The sequence below is a fragment of the Triturus cristatus genome, chromosome 8 (assembly GCF_964204655.1).
Source record: "Triturus cristatus chromosome 8, aTriCri1.1, whole genome shotgun sequence".
In the NCBI taxonomy this organism is placed as follows: Eukaryota; Metazoa; Chordata; class Amphibia; order Caudata; family Salamandridae; genus Triturus; species Triturus cristatus.
The window spans coordinates 1,615,247,179-1,615,271,305 of NC_140591.1; the positions used below are offsets into that span (position 1 = coordinate 1,615,247,179).

At 48.4% G+C, this 24,127-nt stretch overlaps 1 protein-coding gene across 1 annotated transcript in view; it reads right to left on the minus strand.

Annotated features, from left to right (window-relative positions):
* Window positions 1-1,072: 1,072 nt before the first annotated feature.
* The window catches only part of LOC146806340 (uncharacterized), a 227,120-nt gene continuing 204,065 nt past the window's right edge, over window positions 1,073-24,127 (minus strand). The window contains exons 3-12 of the mRNA XM_085623534.1: window positions 23,116-23,177; window positions 17,966-18,068; window positions 17,697-17,782; window positions 14,286-14,386; window positions 13,663-13,733; window positions 11,368-11,475; window positions 11,149-11,219; window positions 7,331-7,448; window positions 5,682-5,846; window positions 1,073-3,796 (exon numbers count right to left, since the gene is read on the minus strand). Of these exons, the coding sequence (XP_085479660.1) occupies window positions 2,684-3,796; window positions 5,682-5,846; window positions 7,331-7,448; window positions 11,149-11,219; window positions 11,368-11,475; window positions 13,663-13,733; window positions 14,286-14,386; window positions 17,697-17,782; window positions 17,966-18,068; window positions 23,116-23,177 (1,998 nt within the window). The 3' untranslated portion in view covers window positions 1,073-2,683. The remainder of the gene's footprint in view (window positions 3,797-5,681; window positions 5,847-7,330; window positions 7,449-11,148; window positions 11,220-11,367; window positions 11,476-13,662; window positions 13,734-14,285; window positions 14,387-17,696; window positions 17,783-17,965; window positions 18,069-23,115; window positions 23,178-24,127) is intronic.

Sequence of the window (24,127 nt, forward strand, 5' to 3'; positions counted from 1 at the left end):
CACAAGTTATAGCTTAACAAATATAACTACAAGTATAATTAACTGCTGAATTTCCATGAGTTTGTGTGAGTAAAACATCAACCTAACTAGAACGTCCCTTTAACCTTTGTGTTTTTTATATACACACACACATATATACATATACACACACACCGCACATTTCTAAGGTAAAAACCAAGGATGATGTAAAGTACTGCAAATGTGGAGAGGATACTTGGGTAATTAAAGGAAGGTCAGAGGTTACTGTGTAGCCTTTGCTCTCTCCACCATTCACACAAGTGACAACACTTTGGAAACTGAGCCACGAGGTGCAAGGCAAGCTCTCCCCAAACCATCTCTAAAGTGAAGCCCTACAGTCTTCCCCATTCACCTATTGGCTCAGTTGGTTGTGACAGAGCGGAGTCCAGTCTTCAGGGGGGGTGGGACCCGCCATCTACAAGTCTGTACAGGCACTAGACTGCTCCCAGGCTGGAGAGACTGGGTGGTCCAGCAAGATTTAGGTGCAGTACATGGTAGTAGCAACGACTTCATAGTTGCACATGTCCTTGGTGCGCGTAACCCGTGCAACGTGGTTGGCCCATCCATGCTTGAAGCAGATAAGCAAAATGGCATGGTGCCCTAGTTTACTTTAACAGCAGAAAGAGTGCAACTTGGAGCATGATGTCCCATCACCCACCTGATGCCCAAGGGAATGCCTGGGCGGTCTGCATCAAGGGACATTTCTATTTACTCTAAATAGTGCGCAGTGCTGCCACCAGCACAAATTAAGTACTGAAGAAATGAACTGAAATGTACCAGGTGCATTGACCCAACCCCTCCTCACCCATAACACAAACCTATCCTATGACCCTACATCTTAAATGGCCCTGGCAGCCACATAACAGAGTGTACAGGCCACATTGCTTTAGGAAGTGATCCCTGAACCCGGTTATTTAAAAACTGCGCCTCCCAAAGCCCAGAATCCTCAGAAAGCTTCTGCGAAAGACCGTGTCAGTCTGTGGGGAAATTACATACTCAGCTGAAAAACATACAACTTCACCAGAACAGTAGAAATACAAGAGAATGCAAACCAGAAATTCATAATAATTTTATTGATTGAAGGCCATATCTGGGCACTCGCAATCCATTCACAGTGAAAAATGTAACAATAACAACAACAACACAAGACGCCACAAACACTACAGAAATACTGCACAATGTCAATGAGTAAGGCCAAATAAAAACAGAAAAAAAGACTGGTGTGGAGTTAACCACATGGGTCCGAGGAGATTACAAACCACAACAGGCGGGAATACCAAACTAAGACAGATGACCACGTTAGGGAAAGAATGAAAACATTCAAAATCAGTGAGAAAAACTATAAAGTGGCAAAAAAGTGAAAGTATTTCAGAGACAACCGAAGAAAGTGACCAAAGTCATGCAGCAAAATGACTTTGCCAAGTGAAAATATTAGCACATAATAGATCACCGTGGTAAGGTGAAGACTGAATAACAATACTAGTGAGCGTGTTACGGCCCACAATAAATCCCTCTCACCATCAGAAAACAAGACAAATCTGCAACAACTCTTAAAATGTAGATTATCACATTTATTCAGAGGCGGTTTACATTCTCAGTCCATTAAAATGCCACCCAAGCCTCTGGCCTAGCCTGCATCTGTCATGAGCAACCTGGGACCAGAGTGGGGGGTAAATATGTGTACTATAAATACGTGTTTTTCAATATAAAAGGCACCTTGAAGTTTATGCCCAGTTCACTAGGGGACATCACCCCCCAGGGCAAAAGGGAACATGGCAGAAGAAGTGCAACACCTAAAGTGATAGTGTTTAAAAGCGAAATCAGGCCACGCAAAAGAGTTCAATCAGCACTTGTGTTGGGGACATCTTGGTGTCAGGTCTACACCCTCCTCCCTCAGCCTGAACCCCTGGCAGTGTCTGGACGAGTCCTCCACCCTGCGCTTCCAAAATCCCCTGCCTTCCCCCACATGTAGTCCACCACACGTTTGACAGGCTTCCCTCCCGCCCTCACCTCCCAGCAAACAGGCAGATTTCATTCAACTTGCCAGAGATCAAAGTACAGTTGTCGTGAAGGGCTGATGGCCTTTCTGTGTCCTGAAACAGTTCAAATAAGTGCATGTTTAAGTACTCCCGCCATGTTTGGAGGTCTCCCCTGTACCTGCCATCAACGCGCAGCTGGACTCCACAAGACAAATGGCTCTTTAATGCGATTTGCCCTTTTCGAGAAGGACTTCGTGGTCAGTATGCCATGGATAAGTGTGAGATATAGCTCACCCTAGACAGTCTTAGAATGGTCACCTGAGAGATCAGATACTGGATTGTGGGGTTGAAGGACCTTCAACTTCACCCCATCTCCTTCATTAAAATAGTTCTGTGAGAACAAGCACCTTTTTCACCCAAGAAAGACCTCACTAGCTGCAGAAGAGTCTATGGAATTCTGGAGTCAGCAGGTGTAGACTGTCGCTCCTGGGCATGGGCAACACTCTGCTCCATTGGCGTGATGTGAAAAGGGCAGAGGCTTGGCAGAATCAGACGAGCAGATCTCCACCCTCCCACTCCACAGCACCAGTGTTTGGAGGTAAGAGATATCTTCAAAAGTTTATCCCTACCCCCCGAATTCCCTGTGAGATCAGGGTACTACTCACATCAAAGTCACCATAAAAATCTCAGTTCTTTCCGCAGGCCTCGTATCCCCTCAGTTTTGGAGATCTCCGGGGGTTATCGTTGAAGCGTTTGAAAAAGTTGACAATGGCAGAGCCTTCGGTGGAAGGCCTCTGGTTGTCCCTTTTGTTCTTGGCCCACAAATGCTTTACAGATTCTGGGGTCAGCGTGCAGTCTTTTCTATTCAAAGTGTCCCCATATCGAAACGCTGGCGCCCTGCTGGGGTGTTTTGCCTCTCCCACTTTGGGTGTCCTTGGAGATTGGATCTTATCTGGGATCCAAGACTTCATTTCCTGGCCAAAGAGACCAATTTTCTCAGGGCGGGGGGATGGGCACGCCACCTCTTCACCGATCTCGTTGGTATGAAGATTTGAGACTGCTCCTCCCACCATCAACTGACCTTCCACCACCTCTGCATTTTCCTCCACCGAGTGGGCCCTGCCCTGGAGGAAGAGTGGAGGAGGACGGATTCTGCCTGTGCAAGATTTCAATAAACGCTGTCTGTCTTCTTCCGTGCATGAAACAACATTAATCGTGTGTCGCCGAAGAAGCTTGGCCATTGCAGCATCACTGTCCTGGCTGCTGAATGATCGGTCCTGAATTTGTAACTTATCAGGGTTCTGTTCAATGGTGTCAACAGGAGGGCTGCAGCTTTCCTCTTCAATAGGCTCTGCAATATAGGCCATGTCCAGCAGGCCAGGTGGCTCAGGTACGCCGGGAGGCCCAGGCACGCCGGGAGGCCCAGGCACGCCGGGAGGTTGGGGTGCAGCACAGCGGTCCTCAGCGTGGGCCTCTTTAGTGGGTATGGCCTGTGTGCTGCCCGTCTCTGTAGGAGCAAGGACTGGCTCCTTTTGAGCTGGAGGGCTTTCTGGCTTGTTGGTCTGTGGTGCTGGGCGTGGGCTTCTGCTCGGGTTGCGGGTACGGGGTCTTGCTTCGGGTGGGGAAAGTCTTTGTGTTCGCAGGCTGCGACTCCTGGGACCTGGCCGAGGGTTTCGCATGAGCAGGAACTCCAGCTCTACATCCTGCATGTCCTTATCGAGGGTCGAGCAGGTGGCAATGGAACGGCGCTTCTCTAGGCGCTCCTTCTTCAGCTCTGCGTTCAATCGATCCTTGTTTTCCTGCAGAACAAAAGACAGAGTTACAAAGACGCACCCCAATAGTGATGAACAACATTACTCATAGCTCTGTGTGAGGATATAGTCTCATCACCTTCTACTGAACTGGAGGCTTTGAGAAGTAGCAGAGAACTCCGAGCTGGGGGATTTAAACACATTTTACCAACTCAGTCCCAGGATACCTGGTGAACGACAAGCACAACCAGAGAAGGAGCTTAATCACTGGCCTGAGGCCAGGACAACCCAGGAGGGTTTAGGGCATGGTCCAACTGTTTAATCACAACCCAGAGCAGAAAAGTCAAATAGTAAACTTAACCATGTGAAGCACTAGTAAGTCAAGTGTAGGCACATACAGCGGGGTGAGTAGTGGCAAGTGTAGGCGCACAGCAGATCAGTGTATTGATGTGCGGCACCCACATTGGGTCGGGAATTGATAAAGGGGAGAGATACTATCTGGAAATAACAGCGAAAGTGGCTGAAATGTGTTTAAATCCACATGTATGTGGGACTGTGGGAGCCACAGAGATGCACTCGTGTTTCCTAGTAGTCAACCTCCACCCAAATGCTAATGAATGGCCGTCTAGACTTTGAGATGGCCATAGTGCCACAGCACGCACAATCAGCTGCAAAACCTTCTGGAGAACCAATCAAGGTATGAATGTTGCCTCAGTCACCTGAGCCACAGCTCACTCATTACTGATGAAACACCAAGAAATGCTCTCTTGACAGGTCATCTGTGCTCATCATAGCAGGCAGCTTTAGGGGGCCCACACCTGCTTGCGTACCATTGGCTAGTTCAAGGTTGCTATAGCAAAGAGCACTCGGATGTCGCGCAAGCACATCTTGAAGGTCACACAAACACCACTGTAAACTCAACAACTGCCATCCAACCAAAGGAGACCAATCACAGGAGCAGCCTTGGGAGACAACTGAAGAGACAAGTTAACTACCTGTGCCCACCAGCCATTAGACACAATCCTGATTACTCATAAGCCAAGCTTCCCCACCAGCCAAGACTGTTGCTCAGCATGCACCATCTCCAAGTGGCAGATGGGCCTTCAAGTTGAAGTGAATTATAAAAACCAATTTGAAAAACCTCAACGAACAAAACAGGTTATTAGGTTAAAAAACCAAGCCCGGTGAAAGAAGCTAGTTTAATTTTCAGAAGTTGTACAAAATGAGTTTATATTTCAGTGTGGGATTCAGGGAAATGGTGGGTTACTTGCAACTTGAGAAGATAGTCACACCCTCGAGAAGCACTGATGCAGGTGTGCACCGGTCCACTGCAACGCTCAACTGCACCCCGCCACTGCACAGTGAAATAGCTTTAAGCAGCAAGCATGCTCTAGTACTGTATGGAGCAGGAACACTCGAAGGGCTGCACATCATCTATCATCAAAATGCCTCCTTCAGCGTTAAATGTGCAAATATTTAAAGCAATGTTACTATTCCTTCATCAACAGGTTATAGTGATAAAGTTTTGGCAACGTTCATGAAAATTCTGCTACACTGGCAACTGTGCAACGTTCGATCCAATCAGACACCCACTAGGATGGCATCTGAAGCAACAGAATTACGCCTGCCCTGCTAATGTCCTTAAGAAGCAGTTCATGCAGTACGAATGGTCAGGCAGCCACGCCGCGCCCAGACAGTCCTTCATAGGGAGGGCAGGCTTCCCCACATCAGGAGGACCCAACAAGGGTTGTAATAAAAAAAAAATGCACATGAATGTCCTAGTCCATAAAATAGAAGAATCAAGAACAAATAAAACGAGTAAGGAGTTCAACAAATCACATCTTCTATTGACTTTACATATAGTAATAGTCACACTTGCTCTGAAAAACACCAACATGAACCCATGCAAAAGCAAAAGCTGCAAACACGTTACCTTGATTGCAGTGAGGAACTTTAAACAGAACGTTTTGAAGATGGAGCAACACTCCTCCAGCTTGAAGAGGGCCTCGTCCTCGCAGAAGAACTCCATCAGGGTCATCTTGGTGTCGGAGAGCCTTCCCAGCAACGCCTCCACCTCCGCCAGCTCCACTTCCGCCATCTAAGGAGTCAGAGCAGAGTGTTGGTTTGAAAGTCAGAGCTTTGATGCGTGAACAGTCAGTGAATGTGTAGCTGCCTGGAATAGCATCATAAGTACCACCCAAACCAAAGCCTTGCCCAGGACAAAAACCGACCAGTCTTCTGCAGAACTGCCAAATCCTCAACCAGGAGGACCACCCCAGGCTTCTGCAGGAGAAGTACTGTTCCAACCTCACCCAGGAGGACCACCCCAGGCTTCTGCAGGAGAAGAACTGCCCCAGCCTCGCCCACGAGGACCACACCAGGCTTCTAAAGGAGAACTGCTCCAGCCTCAGCCAGGAGGACCACCCAAGCTTCTGCAGGAGAAGAACTGCCCCAGCCTCAGCCAGGAGGACCACCCCAGGCTTCTCCAGGAGAAATACACCAGCCCCAGCCTCGCCCAGGAGGGCTACCCAAGCCTTCTGCAGGAGGAGAACTACGAAACCCCAGCCCTGCCCCTAAATCTTATGTTAAGATTATTTGGAAAGCACACTATCTCCGGTGAGGGTATCCTGATGCTGAGCAGGCGTGTGCCTAGCCCAGTTTATGGTAGAGTGGTTAATTGAAAAGCCAGGTCTTCAGCTTCTTGCTGCATTCAAGAAGATAGGCAGCGGCCCTGATGTGTAGGGTGAGGTCGTTCCATGCTCTTGGGGCCATGTAATCGAATGCCCATCCTCCTGATCTGGTTTTGTTTGTGTGTGGGACTGTGCGAGTAAGTACAGTGGAGCAGTGGTGCCAGGGTGGTTGATGGAAGAAGGTGAGACTATTCAGGTATGTGGGGCCTTGAATGTGTGTGTGAGAGGATGGGGTCTGTAGTTGGTAAGCATGGTTGGGTCAGCAGATGTTTCTTGAGCAGAGGTTAGACTGTGGAATGTTTTCAGGTGTCCAGGAACATGGCTGAGTCAATGGAGGCGATGAAGAAAGGTGTTAGTTTGTCACTGATGGGAGTCCTTTGGTGAAGGCCTGGTGGAGGCAAGGGCCAAATGCCCCCCTTCCCCTCCCTCATTCCCCCTTCCCCACCAAAGTGGATGATCTTTAATGGTAGCAGCGATTGTGACAGTGATTATGGTGGACTATGAGGTCAGGGTTCGTTCTTCGGCTGTGGTGGGAAACTCTAAGGTAAAAGAACTGACCCAGCCACGTACAGGAGGAGAACCGCCCCAGCCACGTACAGGAGGAGAACGGCCCCAGCCACGTACAGGAGGAGAACGGCCCCAGCCACGTACAGGAGGAGAACGGCCCCAGCCACGTACAGGAGGAGAACGGCCCCAGCCACGTACAGGAGGAGAACGGCCCCAGCCACGTACAGGAGGAGAACGGCCCCAGCCACATACAGGAGGAGAACGGCCCCAGCCACGTACAGGAGGAGAACGGCCCCAGCCACGTACAGGAGGAGAACCGCCCAAACCTCCATTATGCAGGAGGACTGTCTCAACCTCCGCCTTTTTCACTGTTACCCTGGCACACCTGCAAGAAGGTCTCCATCTGTTGTCTTAGGTCAGCCTCCTCCTTCATGTAGTCTTTGGCTTGGTGGACCCGCTGCGAAAGGTACTGTATGTCACCCTCCACCTCCTGCAAAGTTATTCTGTGAATGTAAAGACAAAGTCACCATTAGCAGAAGAGTTCCACGTTGCATCTGAACAACTCCCTCCATAGGGGGAGGAAAGAGTTCTGGGACACGAGGTGAAGCTAAGAGAAAAGGATGACAAGGAAACCATGAAGGCGATTGGAAGGAAATGTTCTTGCAAAAAGGAACGAATCTACTGGAAATCGTGCAAAGAAGGGACTGCCTTAGGAGAAGGAAGAAAACAAGAAGGATGAAAGGCAGATTCAAGTGGAAGGCAGCGACCAACTGCAGAGAACATATGGTGTTAACCAAAGACAGCATGTATTTTGCTTACATTATTTGGTACAGTGCAGAACCTCCATAATTGTGTAACCGAATGTTGCACACCACCACTCATGAAACAATTTTGATATTGATGTACAATAAAAGTAGCGACGTATGTAGGCGCAAAGAGTTGAGGAATACCTGGAAAACAGATATAATCTAAAGACTTTTAGATCCCTCAACACAAAGAAAGCTCAACTACGAGGGCTCAATGAATTTCCCAGGGACAACTGAAATGGACACATTCCAAGCTTCTTTCTAAAACTACGCAAGGAGGGTGTGAAGCAGGTTTTGGGAGCAACATTAGTAACCGACTTATCCTAAACTGAGAAGTGTCCACTTTCAGAATGTCCTTCCGATACATAAGTCATGAGCTTCCACTTACTACCAGTTTACTGTTGTACTGTTCAGCTCGAGCCGACTCTGGTGCAACCAATGTTGACATTTAATTCTCAGTTCAAGCGCATACGTGGTATCAGGATTAAGAGAGAACCGGATGCACACGTGTCATCTGTGTAAGATTGCACTTTGACTTTCGAGTTACAGAGATGCAATATAGGCAATGAACTGAACTGGGGATAGCAGGGGTCCCAGAGGACGCCACAGCAAAGAGTCGCAGAAGGAAGCGAGCCCATGAATTATCCAGCGAGTCAATGGTCCAACAAGCAAACCAGTCTCGATGCTACCAGGGCAAATTCTCTTAACCTGGGAACAGTAGGAGATGAATAAAGAAACAGGCACGTCCCTCGGTTTGAAGGTCTCTTTCTGAATCAGTGTAGTTTAAAGGCTGGTACCATTATCCGCTCACTGGATGGAAACGGGTCAGGCGGAGAGGTCGGATGTCCTCGAGGTACCTGCAGCATTCTACAGTCCACACTACCCTAACTGATAGAGCGACGGATGCGATTGGATAGTTGGCAATGCTTCCCACAGTGTCAGGTCCATTTCTGAACAGGACATTTTTATTCAGGCTGCTTGAGGACTGATGGAAAGACCTCCAAGTTGCGCCCAGAACTCCAGCCAGTCCCCAGTGTTAAAGTATGTACCAGTGGCTTGCGAAAGGAGTCATAATGAATTGCCTTCCTCCTCGTTACACTTAGCGCAGCAGGTGTGTTCTGTCCGATGACCGCTTTAAATTATTAACAAATTATACAGAAAAAAAGTAACTAAGTGTAATCACTGTTCCCAAGGCGGAGAGCACCAGGTGAGAACAAAATAGGTTAATTTTCTTGGCAGTGAAACTGAGCTGTTCTCGCTTACAGCATTGCACGGGTGCTCCCGCTTACAGCATTGCACGGGTGCTCCCGCTTACAGCATTGCACGGGTGCTCCATTTAAATACTACTTGTAGCAACCCAGGGCTCATTGGAACCACAACTTCCCATCAAGCATGGACCCACGTGAAAGGCACATTGAGGTGTTGTGCAATTTCAGACAGTGATGCACAAAATCAGATTGCACATTGTGTAGACTGCATATCAAGGACAAAACGATGCCAATTGTCAAATTGGCCAACTTTTATTTATTGAGTCTTACAGTGCAAATCTCTTTGCACAAGCTGCCGAGAGCTTTACACCAAACAGCAGCCTGGCTGAAGACGGCTGAAATGCCAGAAACCGGTCCTAGGAAGCTTGTTTCTGGTCCAGGGAAGGCATAGCTTGGCAGTTCGGGCTGGACTGTTCCCATGAGGCACAGGGTCAGACTGATTTGCATATGGCCATGTCTGAACTGGGGTGGCAGAGTGGGCTAAAGAACGGTGATGGATCAAACCCAGATCAGTTGACTGGGGGTGAGTGCTTGCAATGTTCAACACTCCGTCCATCATTTCCTTTGGTTTTTGCTTTCTTCGCCATAAGTTGGCAGGGTATGCTCAGACGTGAGTCCCTTACTCACTTTGCCACTGGATTCAAGCAAGCCTGGCTGAAGACGGCTGAAATGCCAGAAACCGGTCCTAGGAAGCATGTTTCCGGTCCAGGGAAGGCATGGCTTGGCAGTTCGGGCTGGACTGTTCCCATGAGGCACAGGGTCAGATTGATTTGCATATGGCCATGTCTGAACTGGGGTGGCAGAGTGGGCTAAAGAACGGTGATGGATAAAGCATTGCACGGGTGCTCCCGTTTACAGCATTGCACGGGTGCTCCATTTACATACTACTTGTAGCAACCCAGGGCTCATTGGAACCTCAACTTCCCATCAAGCATGGACCCACGTGAAAGGCACATTGAGGTGTTGTGCAATTTCAGACAGTGATGCACAAAATCAGATTGCACATTGTGTAGACTGCATATCAAGGACAAAATGATGCCAATTGTCAAATTGGCCAACTTTTATTTATTGAGTCTTACAGTGCAAATCTCTTTGCACAAGCTGCCGAGAGCTTTACACCAAACAGCAGCCATCATATTTCATCTAAAGGTGTATTTATGCATCTCATTAGGAGATGGGACAAATTACCGCCTTGATGCAAGACAAGAATGGACAACATCCAACTTCTACTCTCCTGAACGCAGTCAGTGACCACTGGGTGTTAGAAGGTACGGAAGCCTTGTATCCAATCTACACTCCACACCTTGCCACCTAGTTAGTGAGCTCCCTTCTGTATGCACGGGGCATAACCTAACTTGGGCACGCAGTAAGAACAGAACACAGGTGGTCCCTCATACAAAAGTGATTCTAGTTTTTAAGAGAAATGCGCTTATGAGTACATGGGTGAACTGCAGGTCTGTGACTATCAGATATATGCGGCTTAAAGAAACATTTGTGTGCTGTACCAACCACCATACCTTCATCGATACTGGTACCATAATGCACTGGCAGGAGCGTCGGCAGCCTCTTACCGCATGAATGTCACAGGCAAACAAGACCTCAACGTCACACTCACTGGCCATACTGCAGCTCCCAGGATTTCAGAGATATCAAAATCAGATTATGGAGAAAACACATTCTAGAGACCTTGATTTTTGGATTCCCTTTGAGTGATTGAAACTTTTGCTTGCAGAGGAATTTTGAAAAGCATAAAGAAAGCATTGCCACTGTACTCAGATCCTTATCCCCTTTGCATCCATATCTACGGCTATAGGTTCAACGCTGTGTTGTCTGCGCAACAGGAGCTACAGAGTGCCAATGACTGGGTGCAGCCTCCACTGCCCGGATATTAATGCCAAATATTCCACATGGTGGAACTACATCAAATCTCCAGCTAGATCTAAAACACTCTAATCTCAGGAGCTGCGACAGAAGCCAGGATTGAAATAGAATGAAAATGCCTTATATAAAGGATGCACAGATCGTTTTCCAACAGGGTCTTTCGATATCAGACCAATAAAAGGCGAACACACGAAGGGAAGTTAGACTGGCTATGGGCAAGGATGCGTAGATACTACGTTACATCTTACCGCGAGGCAGGACCGATGTGCTGTAGCTTCTCTGGAAAGACCAGGAGACCTTTGTCTTTCTTCTCCGCTTCCTGCGAGAGCAAAGAAAACACAACAGATTGTATAGACTTGCTGCCATGTTCACACGCTTTACCATTCAATCAATCCCCGGATGATACAGTTTTATACAGAAACCCAAGGCCAATTCATCCTCACGCCCCCATCATGTGATGAGCTCACCATAGCCACAAAGTGCATGAGGTTCATTCCAGGTTTGTTGGCTTTTGTATCTGCCAGTTTCAGAAGCGAAGCCATTCGGAATCCGGCCGCCTTCCCTGCGTATCCACCCTGGAAGAGAAGCGAGAGTCCTGCTCAGAGACTGGTATTGACCAAAACCCAAGTTGCACCCACAGCTGGGTGTCATTATGTCAGTCATTGAAACACCCCCACAGAACTCCATCGTCCCCCAACCGCTCCAGGGTCCCCAACACCCAAATCTCCATCCTGCTCCTTCATCAGATACTGGTTTCCTCTTTGGGTGACCTCTAGAAGGGAGCTTTCCAGTGTAGCTAAGGTGTTTGTAAAGGTTGGAGTTGGTCATTAGAAATTGGGCTCTCAGTTTCTTTTGTTGATAATTCTATCTGCATTTATCCATATTTATTTATTGGTGTTTTTATCTATGTTTATCCATATTTATTTTTTCTTATGAAAAAATAAATCTGAAACATCTATATATTTACACATTTTAACCGATAAATGTACACTCCTACCTGAATGCGTGACAGGTGTTAAAACTATAAATACCCAAAGATGATAAGATCAATGCACTCTTATGCAAACGCACATTATATCATCAACCTTGTGTGCATCTACAACTGTTTACGCATCTTTAGGAAAGATTCTCTCCGACTCCCTGGATAGTCAATTCACACAGCTATTTGTGTGACATCCATTAGTGGCAGCATTTATACTCACTCAGAATACCTCCTAATTCCGTTTTTAGCCATATTTAAAAATAAATCCAGGTGTGCAAGGCGAGGTTTTGCTTTCTGTATTTATCAGTAAAACCAGAGACCTGGGACCCTGCGTGCTACATCCAAGGTTGTCTGCGTGTGGGTGGAAGACAGTTCACCACCTGGCAGCTTGTATGAAGGCTCCTCGTAGGAGGGCACTGCAAGTTCCTTGAGCGGTCGCTCAGCAAACTTTGTAGGTTTTTTAAAAACAAGCTTCTAGCGTCGGGCCAATCGTATTTTATTTTTTCAGAACAAACTCCGACACCCTGGGAGTTCTCCCAAGCATGCAGGTCGGTCAGAGTGCCTGGCGATCTCAAAAGAGAGGAGAACAAAAAAAGCACACCAGAAGAACATGCATGAGAGGCGCCTGTGGCTTACATCAGCAGAAACAGGAGGCATGCCCGCCTCTGAAGAGAGCAGCCGACCAGTAGTGTCGGGGAGAGCCGGGAATCATCCTTTACATCGCGCTGCCATTACAACTCAAGCGTTACATCGACTTGCACTGGAGGGTGCTATAACCTAAGGAATAGTAAGATTTACTATTCCAACACCTTCCCTATTGTACGTAGACTGGTGCCCGCGCTCCTCTAAATACCCCCAGACTCTTTTGTGACAAGAAGCCTGTGCGTTTTAGTTTGGGTGAAGCATCTACAAAGGAGACCTTCATGTTCTACAGGCGAGGCCTCCAGGGTCTTCTAGGTGCACTGGACGTGAACAACAGTGTAGTGAGGACAATGTACACAGCGCAGTCGAGCTGCAGGAGAGGGTGGATTCCAGTATAAACGAGTTAAGATATGGAAAACCTTCAATTGGGCTCAGAGCGGATCTGCGTGCAGCCTGCAGGTCAGGAGTTGGGCAAACTCAATATTTCATCCTTCGGAGGTTGATAAATTGAGAACCATGAAAAATGTTAATAACAACCGTTATTCAAAGGGTAGCAGTGCAGCGGGCAATGCCGGGACTTATTTTGGCAAACACCTCCCACCCCCAGCTCTACACCATCCCAACCCCCTTTTTATTGAAATAATGCACTTGTGAGCACATTAGTGCACATCAGAGAGGTGACATTGGACAAAGTTTGGTAGGACATAAAGGCCAATATACAGAGCATTTGCAGGGTTTCCACACAAGCAACCTTGAGTTTCACACCAAGTGCTGCACTGCGCGCCACGTTAGCCGCAGCATTAGTCAAAATGTTGCAACTCTCAAAAGGGGTTTTATGAATGCTCCCAAGAGGTGTTCTGGGAACGTTGTGAAACATTCTAAGCTCAAGGCCAGTGGCGCACAAGTCTCCATATGCAAAATGGAACCAGGGGAGAACCCTGGAGAGGTGAGAAAGACGGGGGGAGGAGAACGGACGCATGGAAGGAGCAAGGCAAAGTAATGGAAACAGAAGAAAAGGAAACGATAAAAGGAGAGCGGAGTAAACAGAGGGAGAAAGAAACAAGTCGAGGTAGAAGATGGATAGAGGACAGGGCTTAATGTAGGAGTATAAATACCAAGCAGGTGCTAGTACACTCACCGCGTTCATCAGGTTTCCCGCCTGCAGGACTAAGCGGATGATCACATGAAGTTCATCACACTCGAGTAACTCTAGGAACCAAAGAGAAAAAACGTTGTTAATGGGAAATAAATGGCAGGAACATCGTCTGAGCAAAGCAACAAGGCCTCCTCCTAAACCTATGAACCCAAACAGTTGGCATCAATGGACGCCAGAGCCACGTAAACAAAGCTAAAGGCCTAAACTTGTGGCACACCCTCGGCTTCGGGGCATCCATAAACTGATGACTTGGAACAAGAAATTTGCTCTGATGCCCCCCTTTTCTCCTATTTATCGAGAAACCTATGTTCTACTTCACCAACGTGAGGTACCAGGTATTAATTCCTTCCATGGATAATCCTGGCAGACCACGTCTTTACGGCGTAGGGCGTCCACAGCAAACGTAACCATCAAAGCCAACCCTAAACGAAGCGAAGGACACAAACTCAAAGGACACTTATAGCCACTCTAGGACTCACCATTCCAACTCTCCTGCATAAGGGGGTAAACGGTGGCAACCCTCAGTACTCCTTCCCTCCCAGCCATCATTTCTTCTCCTCCCCACCTCCATGCCCCCAACAAGATCTACCAAAGCATGCTCGTACCACGGGCTCCTTCCGTCAAGGTCTCGATGGAAGACCTAAGTGAATGCAACTGCGGAAAGAACTCCTCCTTCAGAATGATACTCTCCAGCCGCCAGAGGTACCTGGAAAAGAGGAAATCACAACGGGGTCATTGTGAGCAGCAACAGAAACTAGAGATGCGTATGGACGGTGTGGTCAGAACTAGATGACGGCACGTTAGGCCCATCTCTCAGACCGGCACTACATGCTGTGTCAGGCAGTGTAGTCCCTGCCAATCAGAGGAAGAGACGGGTGGAGACCGGGCTAGTGATGACAAAGCTACGCATTCTTAGATTATGGAGGAAACCAGTAGGACCAGACAGGGAAACCTGGTTACCGAGATGGTGAGCATCGCAGACTGCGAAAATCAAAGTCATGACAAATGATTAACTGGACGTGTATGAACATGTATGGGAACCCCTTGCCCCCCCTAAGAGATATAGGACTGACTGTGGGTCAGTCAGCTCATGAGAAACCTCCCGCGATCGGACTGTATTTGATATCATGGATTAGTTAATATTTGAACAAGCGGTAATTGAACGTAGGCGAAACAAGACCCCTGACCGAGCCTTGAGGGTGGACGTACAGCGTCCAATCACATTTTTGCCGTATGGGTGTAAGGAATTCACATGCGCTGTGGTTCATGGTGACATCAATGGAGCACGAGGGATGCGGTTCCTCAGTTTAGTCTTAATGGTTAGTTGGATTGCCAGGGAGGTTGTGGATAAACAACCAATCTGGGCCGAAAATGAAATGGGAAAGGATATGGATGCAAGCCTTAACCCTTGAAAGAACCCCATATCCAACCCCACCTATATGTTGCAAGTGGTGATTGTATAGTAGGTGCGGTATGTGCTGTGTGCAGAAGAACGGGAAGACCGGCCAATCGGTTGAACACCATTTCCTCACCACTTCTTACCTTAATGATCATTTGTTTCTGCAAGTAGAGTCAATACACGAGGACGATCCATCATCTACTATACGTAGACTATGGAGGATATTTAGTGGATATCAATAAAGATTGCAAAAAAGAAACCGTGGCGGTGATGGGGATAGTTAGGAGTCTTCTTCAGAAATGCGTGGCCAAAGGCACTGCTGCGGGTTCAAGAGCAGGGGAGCAGAGCTCAGTGGCTTGAGAGCGGTCCCTTTGATCATATTAAAAGGGAAGGGATGAAATCCAGCACAGACTATGGTCACGCCTAAAGCTCTCCAACAGAAACTGTTGTTCCTCTGGTGATCTCTGTGCATTGATACAGGAATATATGCTCAGTGTTAGGGGAATACTAACTGAATTCTTTAATGGTACCCAGATGAAGTTAGCTGAACATTAATGGCCAGGTCTGCTTAGCCAGTAGTTTGAGAGGCCACAAAGAACAAGTGATGAAAATAATGAAGCTACCTCTTAAATGAATGCTGCCCGTGGGCATTTCTAGCAGTTCACCTTCAAACTGGACCAGCCACATACAAAGCATGGCACCACCCTGTAAAGAGCAGAGCAGCTCATACTGCCAAGCCTCCCGTCAGAGGACCAGAAGCAACCCACTCCTTGCTACAACTCATTGGTGCCCAGTGAGGTGCAAAGTCTTAAGTCTGTATCTCACCACCGAGGCCTACTTAGCCAAAAACGAACTTGGAGTGGCAAGTTTTTTTTTTTTTTTTTTTCTTTTTTGTTGAGAGGAGTGTATTGGCACGGGTGTGCAAGGGTATTACTAGGGGTGTGAAAGGGTATTGCCACGGGTGCGCAAGGGTATTGCCACGGGTGCGCAAGGGTATTGCCACGGGTGCGCAAGGGTATTGCCACGGGTGCGCAAGGGTATTGCCACGGGTGCGCAAGGGATTGCCACGGGTGCGCAAGGGTACTGCCACGGTCGCGCAAGGGTACTGCCACGGTCGCGCAAGGGTACTGCCACGGTCGCGCAAGGGTACTGCCACGGTCGCGCAAGGGTACTGCCACGGTCGCGCAAGGGTACTGCCACGGTCACGCAAGGGTTCTGCCACGGTCACGCAAGGGTTCTGCCACGGTCGCGCAAGGGTTCTGCCACGGTCACGCAAGGGTTCTGCCACGGTCACGCAAGGGTTCTGCCACGGTCTCTTTTGGGGCTAAGGTCCAGCTACTTTGCAGGTCATTCAGTCTTCTGCGGTAGCACAAAGGAGCTGAACCCAGGTGGGAGGTCACCAGAAGAAGTCCCGAACATTAAACGCCAACTCACACATTGCCTTCCATCACTTTGATGTAGTACTGGCGAGAGGACCAGTTTTGAGGTGTGTGGTAAACTCTAGGTTCACACACCGCTCTTGAATGGACTACGTTTCCAATACTATATTTATAACCAGGTCTGGTAAACACCTTCCTAGTAACATTTAACTGCAACAGGCGAGTACCAAGAGAAACCTCCCCCTTTACAAACAAGCAAAGCACAAGCACCAACCTCCATGACCTTTAAAAACAAAGCCCAAGCCATGTTTGTGAATGGCCTTCGATTGGGTGTTGCGGTGGAGTTTTATCCTCCGTCTCCCGGGAACAGCACGGGTACTTTGTAATCAATTCCAACGCACATGAGAGACTAAAGCCGCAAAGTGACAACTGCGCGTATCCAGGAGGAACACTCAACGGGAAGGAGAAAGCTGGGATATGGAAGGTGCACAGAGACCAGTGTGGAGTTTGCCAAATGAAGATTAGTTGGATTTGTAGCCTGTACCAATTTGTTATTAAACGAGTAGCTACCCCTGGATACCCTAACGCACTAAGGAGCACCTCGCATCGGATGAAGGCTTCAGTGGTTCTCTAAAGGCTAAGCTACATAGGTGGAGATACGCCTCTGAAGGTGGCGCATTAAGTCTTAGGAGCCTATACCAGAATATATAGCTCCTTGAAGACCAGAGGGAGGAGGCATGATGAGCAGGTACCAGGTGCTACGTTACTGCCCGTTTGGGAGGAGCAGGGGGTGCCTGCAGTTCAGGGATCATTGGAGAGTTGCATCAGGCAGTAGAAGATGCTAAAGAGGACTTCAGTGGAGGCTACTGATGCATCCTTCAGAGGTGAAGCCCCATCACCCTTCACCGCTAAGGAGACCATGATCTCTTTACACCTCCAAAGAGTGTTGCATATTGGGTGACGTGGTTCACCGATGAAAGGCAAGAACCCTAGAGCTGAGGGAATAAAAGCATTTCAGCAGCATAGAACACCCCTGGGCTCTCCCTACTCATATATATGCGAGTGTGAGACAGATTTTATGGATGCACAACCTACCTTGCGAGGACAGGGAGACAGTAACTGGATGGGTGCAAGACTATCAGGCTGGGGAGGGATGGATGCAGAATGCTTTGGCAAGGATGTAGGAGCTCTTTGTAGGTGATGAAATAACCGTGGGATGCAGAAAGGGACAGCCCTACCTGGGAACGTCCAGTAAAAGCAGCATGAAGAGTTCCGCTTCTGGAAGCCGGAAAATGTCTCCCTGAAAGTTCTTCAGCTTGGTCAACTGTTAAAAAAACAACAACAAAAAACACGTGATGGGTGTGTGGATTGGTCTGCCTTTAGTTAACATAACTAGTCAGAAAGCAAAAGCAGAATTTGCTCCTTCAACTAGAGCCCACTTGACATCCATCGCTCCCATCTCCATGCCAATCCCATCGCGCCACCCGCCGCCCTGAGAATGCTTTACCTCCTCCTTCTCTGGCAGCATTTTCATCAGCTCCCCCAGCTTGTCTGCGCCGTAGGCCATCGCAGCCCCGCAGCGGATGTCCTCCACGATCTTCGGCATGGGTCTGAGGGAGGGAATAAAAGAATAAAGTGATGCTCCTTGAAGAAGGTTGAAACAAACCCCAGGGCAGGGTGCTGTGTGCTCCATCAAGTGCTAGGGTTACCCTCTCTAGAGGATTCAGAGCGCAAGCCTTCTCCGAAGCTCCTGGATGGTGCAGAGACCCTTCGTCTTTGACTCGTGGTACCTACTTGGGATCCTACATTTAAGCTTTAGGAACGGTTTCACTCGACAGTCTACGAAGACCAGACCGAGTCTCAGGAGGCGAAACTACAGCTAAACCCCACAAAGGATCTTTAAGGGATTGATCTCTCGCACAACACTTTCAAAACAGAATTTCATTTGTGTTTTGACCTAAAAAATGATCCTGGGGTGTTCTTGAATTGTGCACAAAGGCATCTGAAGGCAACGTCACCTGCAAACTACTGCACTCAGACAAGTGGGCTTTACCAGAGGTTTGGGGGCATTCACGAAGCACCCTAGGAAATGGATGAAAGTTGACCTGCATTGCATCTTCTGAATGCAGGTGATGCGCTGCCAGGCAGCTGTTGTACGAGTCCTGTGTGCGCCATTTCCGCATTGGAATAGAATGCATTATGCAGTAATGCATGCAGTGCTGTGCTAAGAGTGCCGATCTGGAGTGGAGGCAGCACACTCATGGATGAACAGATGCATATGGAACCCTCCAGTAAAGGGCCAGAGCTGAAGGCCACGCCTTGTGTGCTCAGCATGGTCAAGAGGCGCTTGGTACCCAAGGACGGTCACATTTTTGTGTAGATGTTGTCCTAAGGGCAGAAGATCTGCAGCTTTCAAGGTGGCCACCAAATGACGTAGGGGTTGGTTGGCGAGGGATTACAGAGCGATACTGCTGGGAATGTTTTATTCTACAAAGGGGTACATTTTTTTCACAGGAAGGCAAAGGGAAACACAAAACCAGTGGCCACAGAATCACTCCAGAGCACCGACTGTATGGAGTACGTTGACCGAGGTTGTCAATGAACCCCCGAGAGCAGGGCGGATGCCTACAGGTAATGCCAACGTGCAAGAGAAACTGAAGACGGAAAACCTACTTTGTAATAAGAAACTGATGTAGCAAAAATTACAATTACTAATAAAATTAGAAAGTGTATACACGGTAGAGCTGGGACTAGGGATGATAAGGATATTGTTGCACCTATATAGAGAGATGCGCAAGACTTCGAAATCCGGAAGAAGCGCCCCATCTATGGGAGAGCTAAATTCATCTGGAAACCTTCAAGGGTGCAGCCCCGCTCTTCAATAGTTACAGAAAGCCTGTGAAGAAAAGGCGCCATGTCAAAACCACTCTTCAGTGTTTGACAGATACTAGGGATGAAACTGAAGGTGTGAAGCTTGAGCTGCAAATAGACTGGTGAAAGAAAAAACAGAAACTCATACAGACCAATTCAATAACCAGCATCCCTGTGCTGCTAATAGAGCCTGGATTTCCATACAGCATACTAGGAAAGTAAACATCCCATGAGAAGATGAAGCCATGAAGAACGAGGCGAGCAGAGTGGGGCAGACCCTGCAACTGGAGAGCGTGGAGGCACACCAGATGCATCATGGGTTAGAATAATGTGAGAATAGAGTGCATGGATGAAAACTGGGGGGAAATTTATGGGATTTCTAAAGGCAAAGATTTTCAGATGTTAACTAATGGATTTTAAAATATTTTGGAGACCAGGTGGTAGAGGGCAACTTTAGTTTGTGAATGGTAAGTTAGAATAGAGACAGCAAAGGTTCCAGAGTGTTCAGAGACGGGATAAGTTTGAGAGTTTTCATCACCTGACCATGTTAAAGAAGGGGGTGACCCCCGCATGTGCACAAGGTTAGGTAGGTGCCGGCGATGGAGCCTTTGAATCAGGACTGGAAAGGTAAGAAATAATCAACCATCCAAAAGGCTTTCTACAGTCGTGATGGCCTAGAAACCAGGGGGCACTTGTAGAATGTGCAGTGATTTAGTAACCCTTGACCTCCTTGGTCTTGTTCACCGCTCCCCCTGACCATCTGCTTTGGCTCCCCTGGTCAGGTGGCAGCACCATGACCCCTGAGCCTTCGGTTCGGTCCCGCTGTGGTGACCTTGCTGGTTTCATTGCACTTTGTTTGCCTGACTTTGCCTAGTTTTGCTCGGTTTTCATTGCTTGATTTTTCATTTTCCATATTGCTTTGTTTTCCTGATTTTCCTTGGAGCTTAATGTCTTTTAAGTGAGTGGCTGTATTGCCGCTGATTTTCCCACCAGTTTTTACCCACGTCCTGCTCCCCACCCTTCCACCTCCCTGCCAGACCCTCCCAAGTCCAGGACTACGTATGCAGGCCAGAGTACAGACGTGCAGCGGGCGCAATACCAGGCAAGCCTGTCTGTGCCCATCTGCTCCTGGACCATGCCCAGTGTCAGGAACCCTGGCTCTTCCACCCCACGAAGCTACACCAGCTCAGACCTCCTAGCCCTGGACCCCCAACAACCACTGCTGTTGCACATCCCCACGCACCACCAAAGGGCCGTTATCCTGCCAACACTGCCGCCTCATCTTCAGCCCTGAAGCAACCAACAACACTAGAGACATCGCTAATATGACCACTCCCACCACACCGACCAAGACCACCACGGCAAAACTCCAGTGCATGCTACTCAGTGCACAATCACTCAAACACGCCACAGAGATCTGGGACACAATCTCATCCCTCACCCCAGATGTCATCTTGCTACCAGAGACCTGTCTGAACCCCAACGCTGCTCCAGACATAGCCATCGCTATTCACGAAGGCTACAGGATAACTCAACCAATCGAACCAACAGAGGTGGAACCGCCATCATGTAGAAGGACACCATCTGCAGCACATCCTCAGACAACCCAACCCTGATAATGGAATACCTCAACTTCCAACTCCACACAGACAGATAAAAACACCGGAGGTACGCTTGCCCATAGACCACCAGGATCAAAGCCCCAGCTTCTGCAATGCCATCCCTGACTTCATCACCCTGATTGCAATGGACTGTAGGCACAACACCTTCCTAGGGGACTTCAACTTTCACCTCGATGACCTCAGTGATGCCAACACCACCAACCTACTGGAGAGCATGAACATCGGTCTGAAACAGCTGGTCACTGACCCTGCCCACATTGCAGGACACGCTCAACCCCCATATTCACCTTCAGCAGCAGTCAAATATATCCTCGCCACGCAACTCACCTGGTCCACCCACTACAGTGTCCACTTACCCATCTCAGGATCCACCAACACTGGCACTGTGCCCCCAAGGACCACACTCAGACTGGAAAAAGGTATCGAAGACCAATAAGACACAGCTCTCTGCTCCCACCTCTTAGACTCTACACCCGACCCAGAACAAGCACGGAACTCTGCCCACCTCCCTCCCCAGCAGACCACGCCTGCAGCCTCATCACTATGCTGGACAGCAAACTATCTATGAAGAAACAAGTCAATGCAGTTGCATCCGCCTGCTTTCAGACCCTCCGCATGGTCCACAAGACCTTTAGGTAGCTCCCAGTCAACACCAGAAGGACTGTCACACAGGCCCTCATCACCAGCAGGCTGGCCTACGTGGACACACTACGTAGGAATCTCCACACACATCATGAAGAGACTCCAGACTATACAAAACTCAGCGGCAAGACTGGTCCTCGGCCTCCCCAGAATAACCCACATCACAACCCACCTCAAGAAACTAAACTGGCTCCCAATCCAGAAGAGATGCCAGTTCAAGATGCTGACCCACGCCTACAAGGCCTTGCACAATGAAGATCCAATAGACATCAACAAATGTGTGACCTTCCACCAACCAACCACCTTCAATCGGCTTTCTTCTCCCTCGTAGATGCCCCAGTGATCCACAGAACCAACGGAGGCTGCTCCTTTTGGCACCTGGCAGCCAAGCCATGGAACAACCTCCCCCTGGACCCCAGGACCGCACCTTCGCCCCAGCAATTCAGGAAAGGACTCAAGACCTGGCTGTTCGAATGAACAACCCACCACTCAGCAGCCAACATCTCCAGCTCCTCAAGAGCCCCACAGGCGAGTTGATGCACTCCACAAATGTTTGATTGATTCATTGATGTAACATTAAGACTTAACATTCCTACAGTATTGCCAGAGGATGCTCGTCTTAAGAGCATTGAAGGGCAGACTATTTCAGTACACTGGATTGAGCCTCCTAAAACCAGGCCGTGTTTGGATCTAGTGTAACAAAACCCTGTGCTGCGCTACTGAAAAAATGGCATAAAACTAAAGTCAGTATTTAGTTAGAGAGGCTAAAAGAGACAAGCAACCTTAAATAATTTCTCCGTTTAATAGCATGTGATGTCAGGATTTTTAATCACTTTTCAGAAAAGAATGGATCAGTGAGGGAAGTGTTGGAAAAATTGCGTAGTAGAAACTGGATCAGAATTGCCAGATATTTGGCAGAAGAATTTAACAAAGGAATTTAGTATAGAATGAAAAACCATGCTGACGGATACTTTTCTCCCTTTAGGCTTGTGCATGCACCCCCACTGAAACAGGGCTATTGCGCATGTGCAAGGCTGGGGTGGTCATTCCGCTGGGTAACCTTCCAGTCTGCGAGCACAGATATACATGGCATTATCAGCAAAGTGTGTTGGTGGCCAAGCTGCCACTCCCTTTGTGCAGATTGGATCCAGAGGACACGGTGTGTTGACCTTATCCTTGCAGGTGAGTCGAGTCATTCTCCTAAAGTTGCCCTGCTCGTCATCCATCACGGGTGTCCAGCCCATGGGAAGAGCACACCTGCCCACCTGTACTCCCCCACCCCCCCCCTCCTTCACAACCCTCCCCCCTAAAAGCAAGATGCCTACCTTACCTGCTGGCAGCAACAGTCACCTGACCCTTGTATGCAGTCTAAACTCTGCAGGGGGTGGGGGAGGGGAAACGGAGGGCTCGGCCTGTACTCCCACCCAACCAACACCACAAGTAAAGGTCCCAGATCCCAATCTCACCCAGGCACCCCTGTGGTGTGAGTATCAAATGTCCACATCCTACAGCCGGTACTCACTTCTTAAACTGCTTCAGGAGGATGGACAGGTTCATGCTGCGCTTTGGGTCCAGAAGAGTCGTCTACAAAGGGGGTAAAACAAAGCTTACTGTCTGGGGAAATGTTATATGCGACAGACTTTGCAACACAGATTTAAAAGGCACTTCTTTTTATTATTAACAATTATTTACATCAGCATACTGGCATTTTTAGTAACTGACCAGAATGCACCTCTTGGGTTCACGATGGGGAAGAAACCGCTGGCGTCACCTTTCAAACGGTCTCGTTCAAAAAAGTTACACAGCCCTCTCCTAAAGAAGAACCCAAATCTGGCTTCACTGGAGCGGCATCAGAGGTGGGCACCACAAACTGCCGAGCAGTGGAGCCAACAAAGTTACAAATTCCAACTACCTGAAGCGGGCCCACCATGCTGGCAGCAGTCATTGCCTAGTTAAGCTGAGCAAACAAATGTAGCCAAGGCATTGAAGCCATCAGAGCATTCATGGGACACCCTCAAGTGTGGAGAACTCGCTGAGGGCTTCAAAACTCCCTACGCAACCGCTGCTTCTTTGATTCAACGCAATTACTATTGGTGGCAACCAACACTCACAATTTTATAGAAGCCCTTTTAGTGCCTTCCAAATATTTCAACACATTTATGTCCGGCTTCTGGTCAAGCCAACGTTTGCATACTTCCCAACGTGTACGAAGGCGGTAAGACTATCCCAATACTGTGGTTATAATTCAACCACGTCAATATGGACTTAAAGCCAACCGTTTAATCAAAGGGATTACTGCATAGACCTAGCTCAACACCCAAACCACGCGGTCAGTACTGGAACCAAACCACCAGTCTGCTGGGCCCACCAAAGCGTAATCCCACCTGGAATTCATCTTCCTACAACCACCATACACTGTACACCATCCGCTCAAGGAGTTAGATTCTGTCCCACAGTAATAGAAGGTCACGCCACATTCGATATCTTGTGCTCTCAGAGGCGTGCATACAGCTGTGGTCTGAGCAGAGACCAGA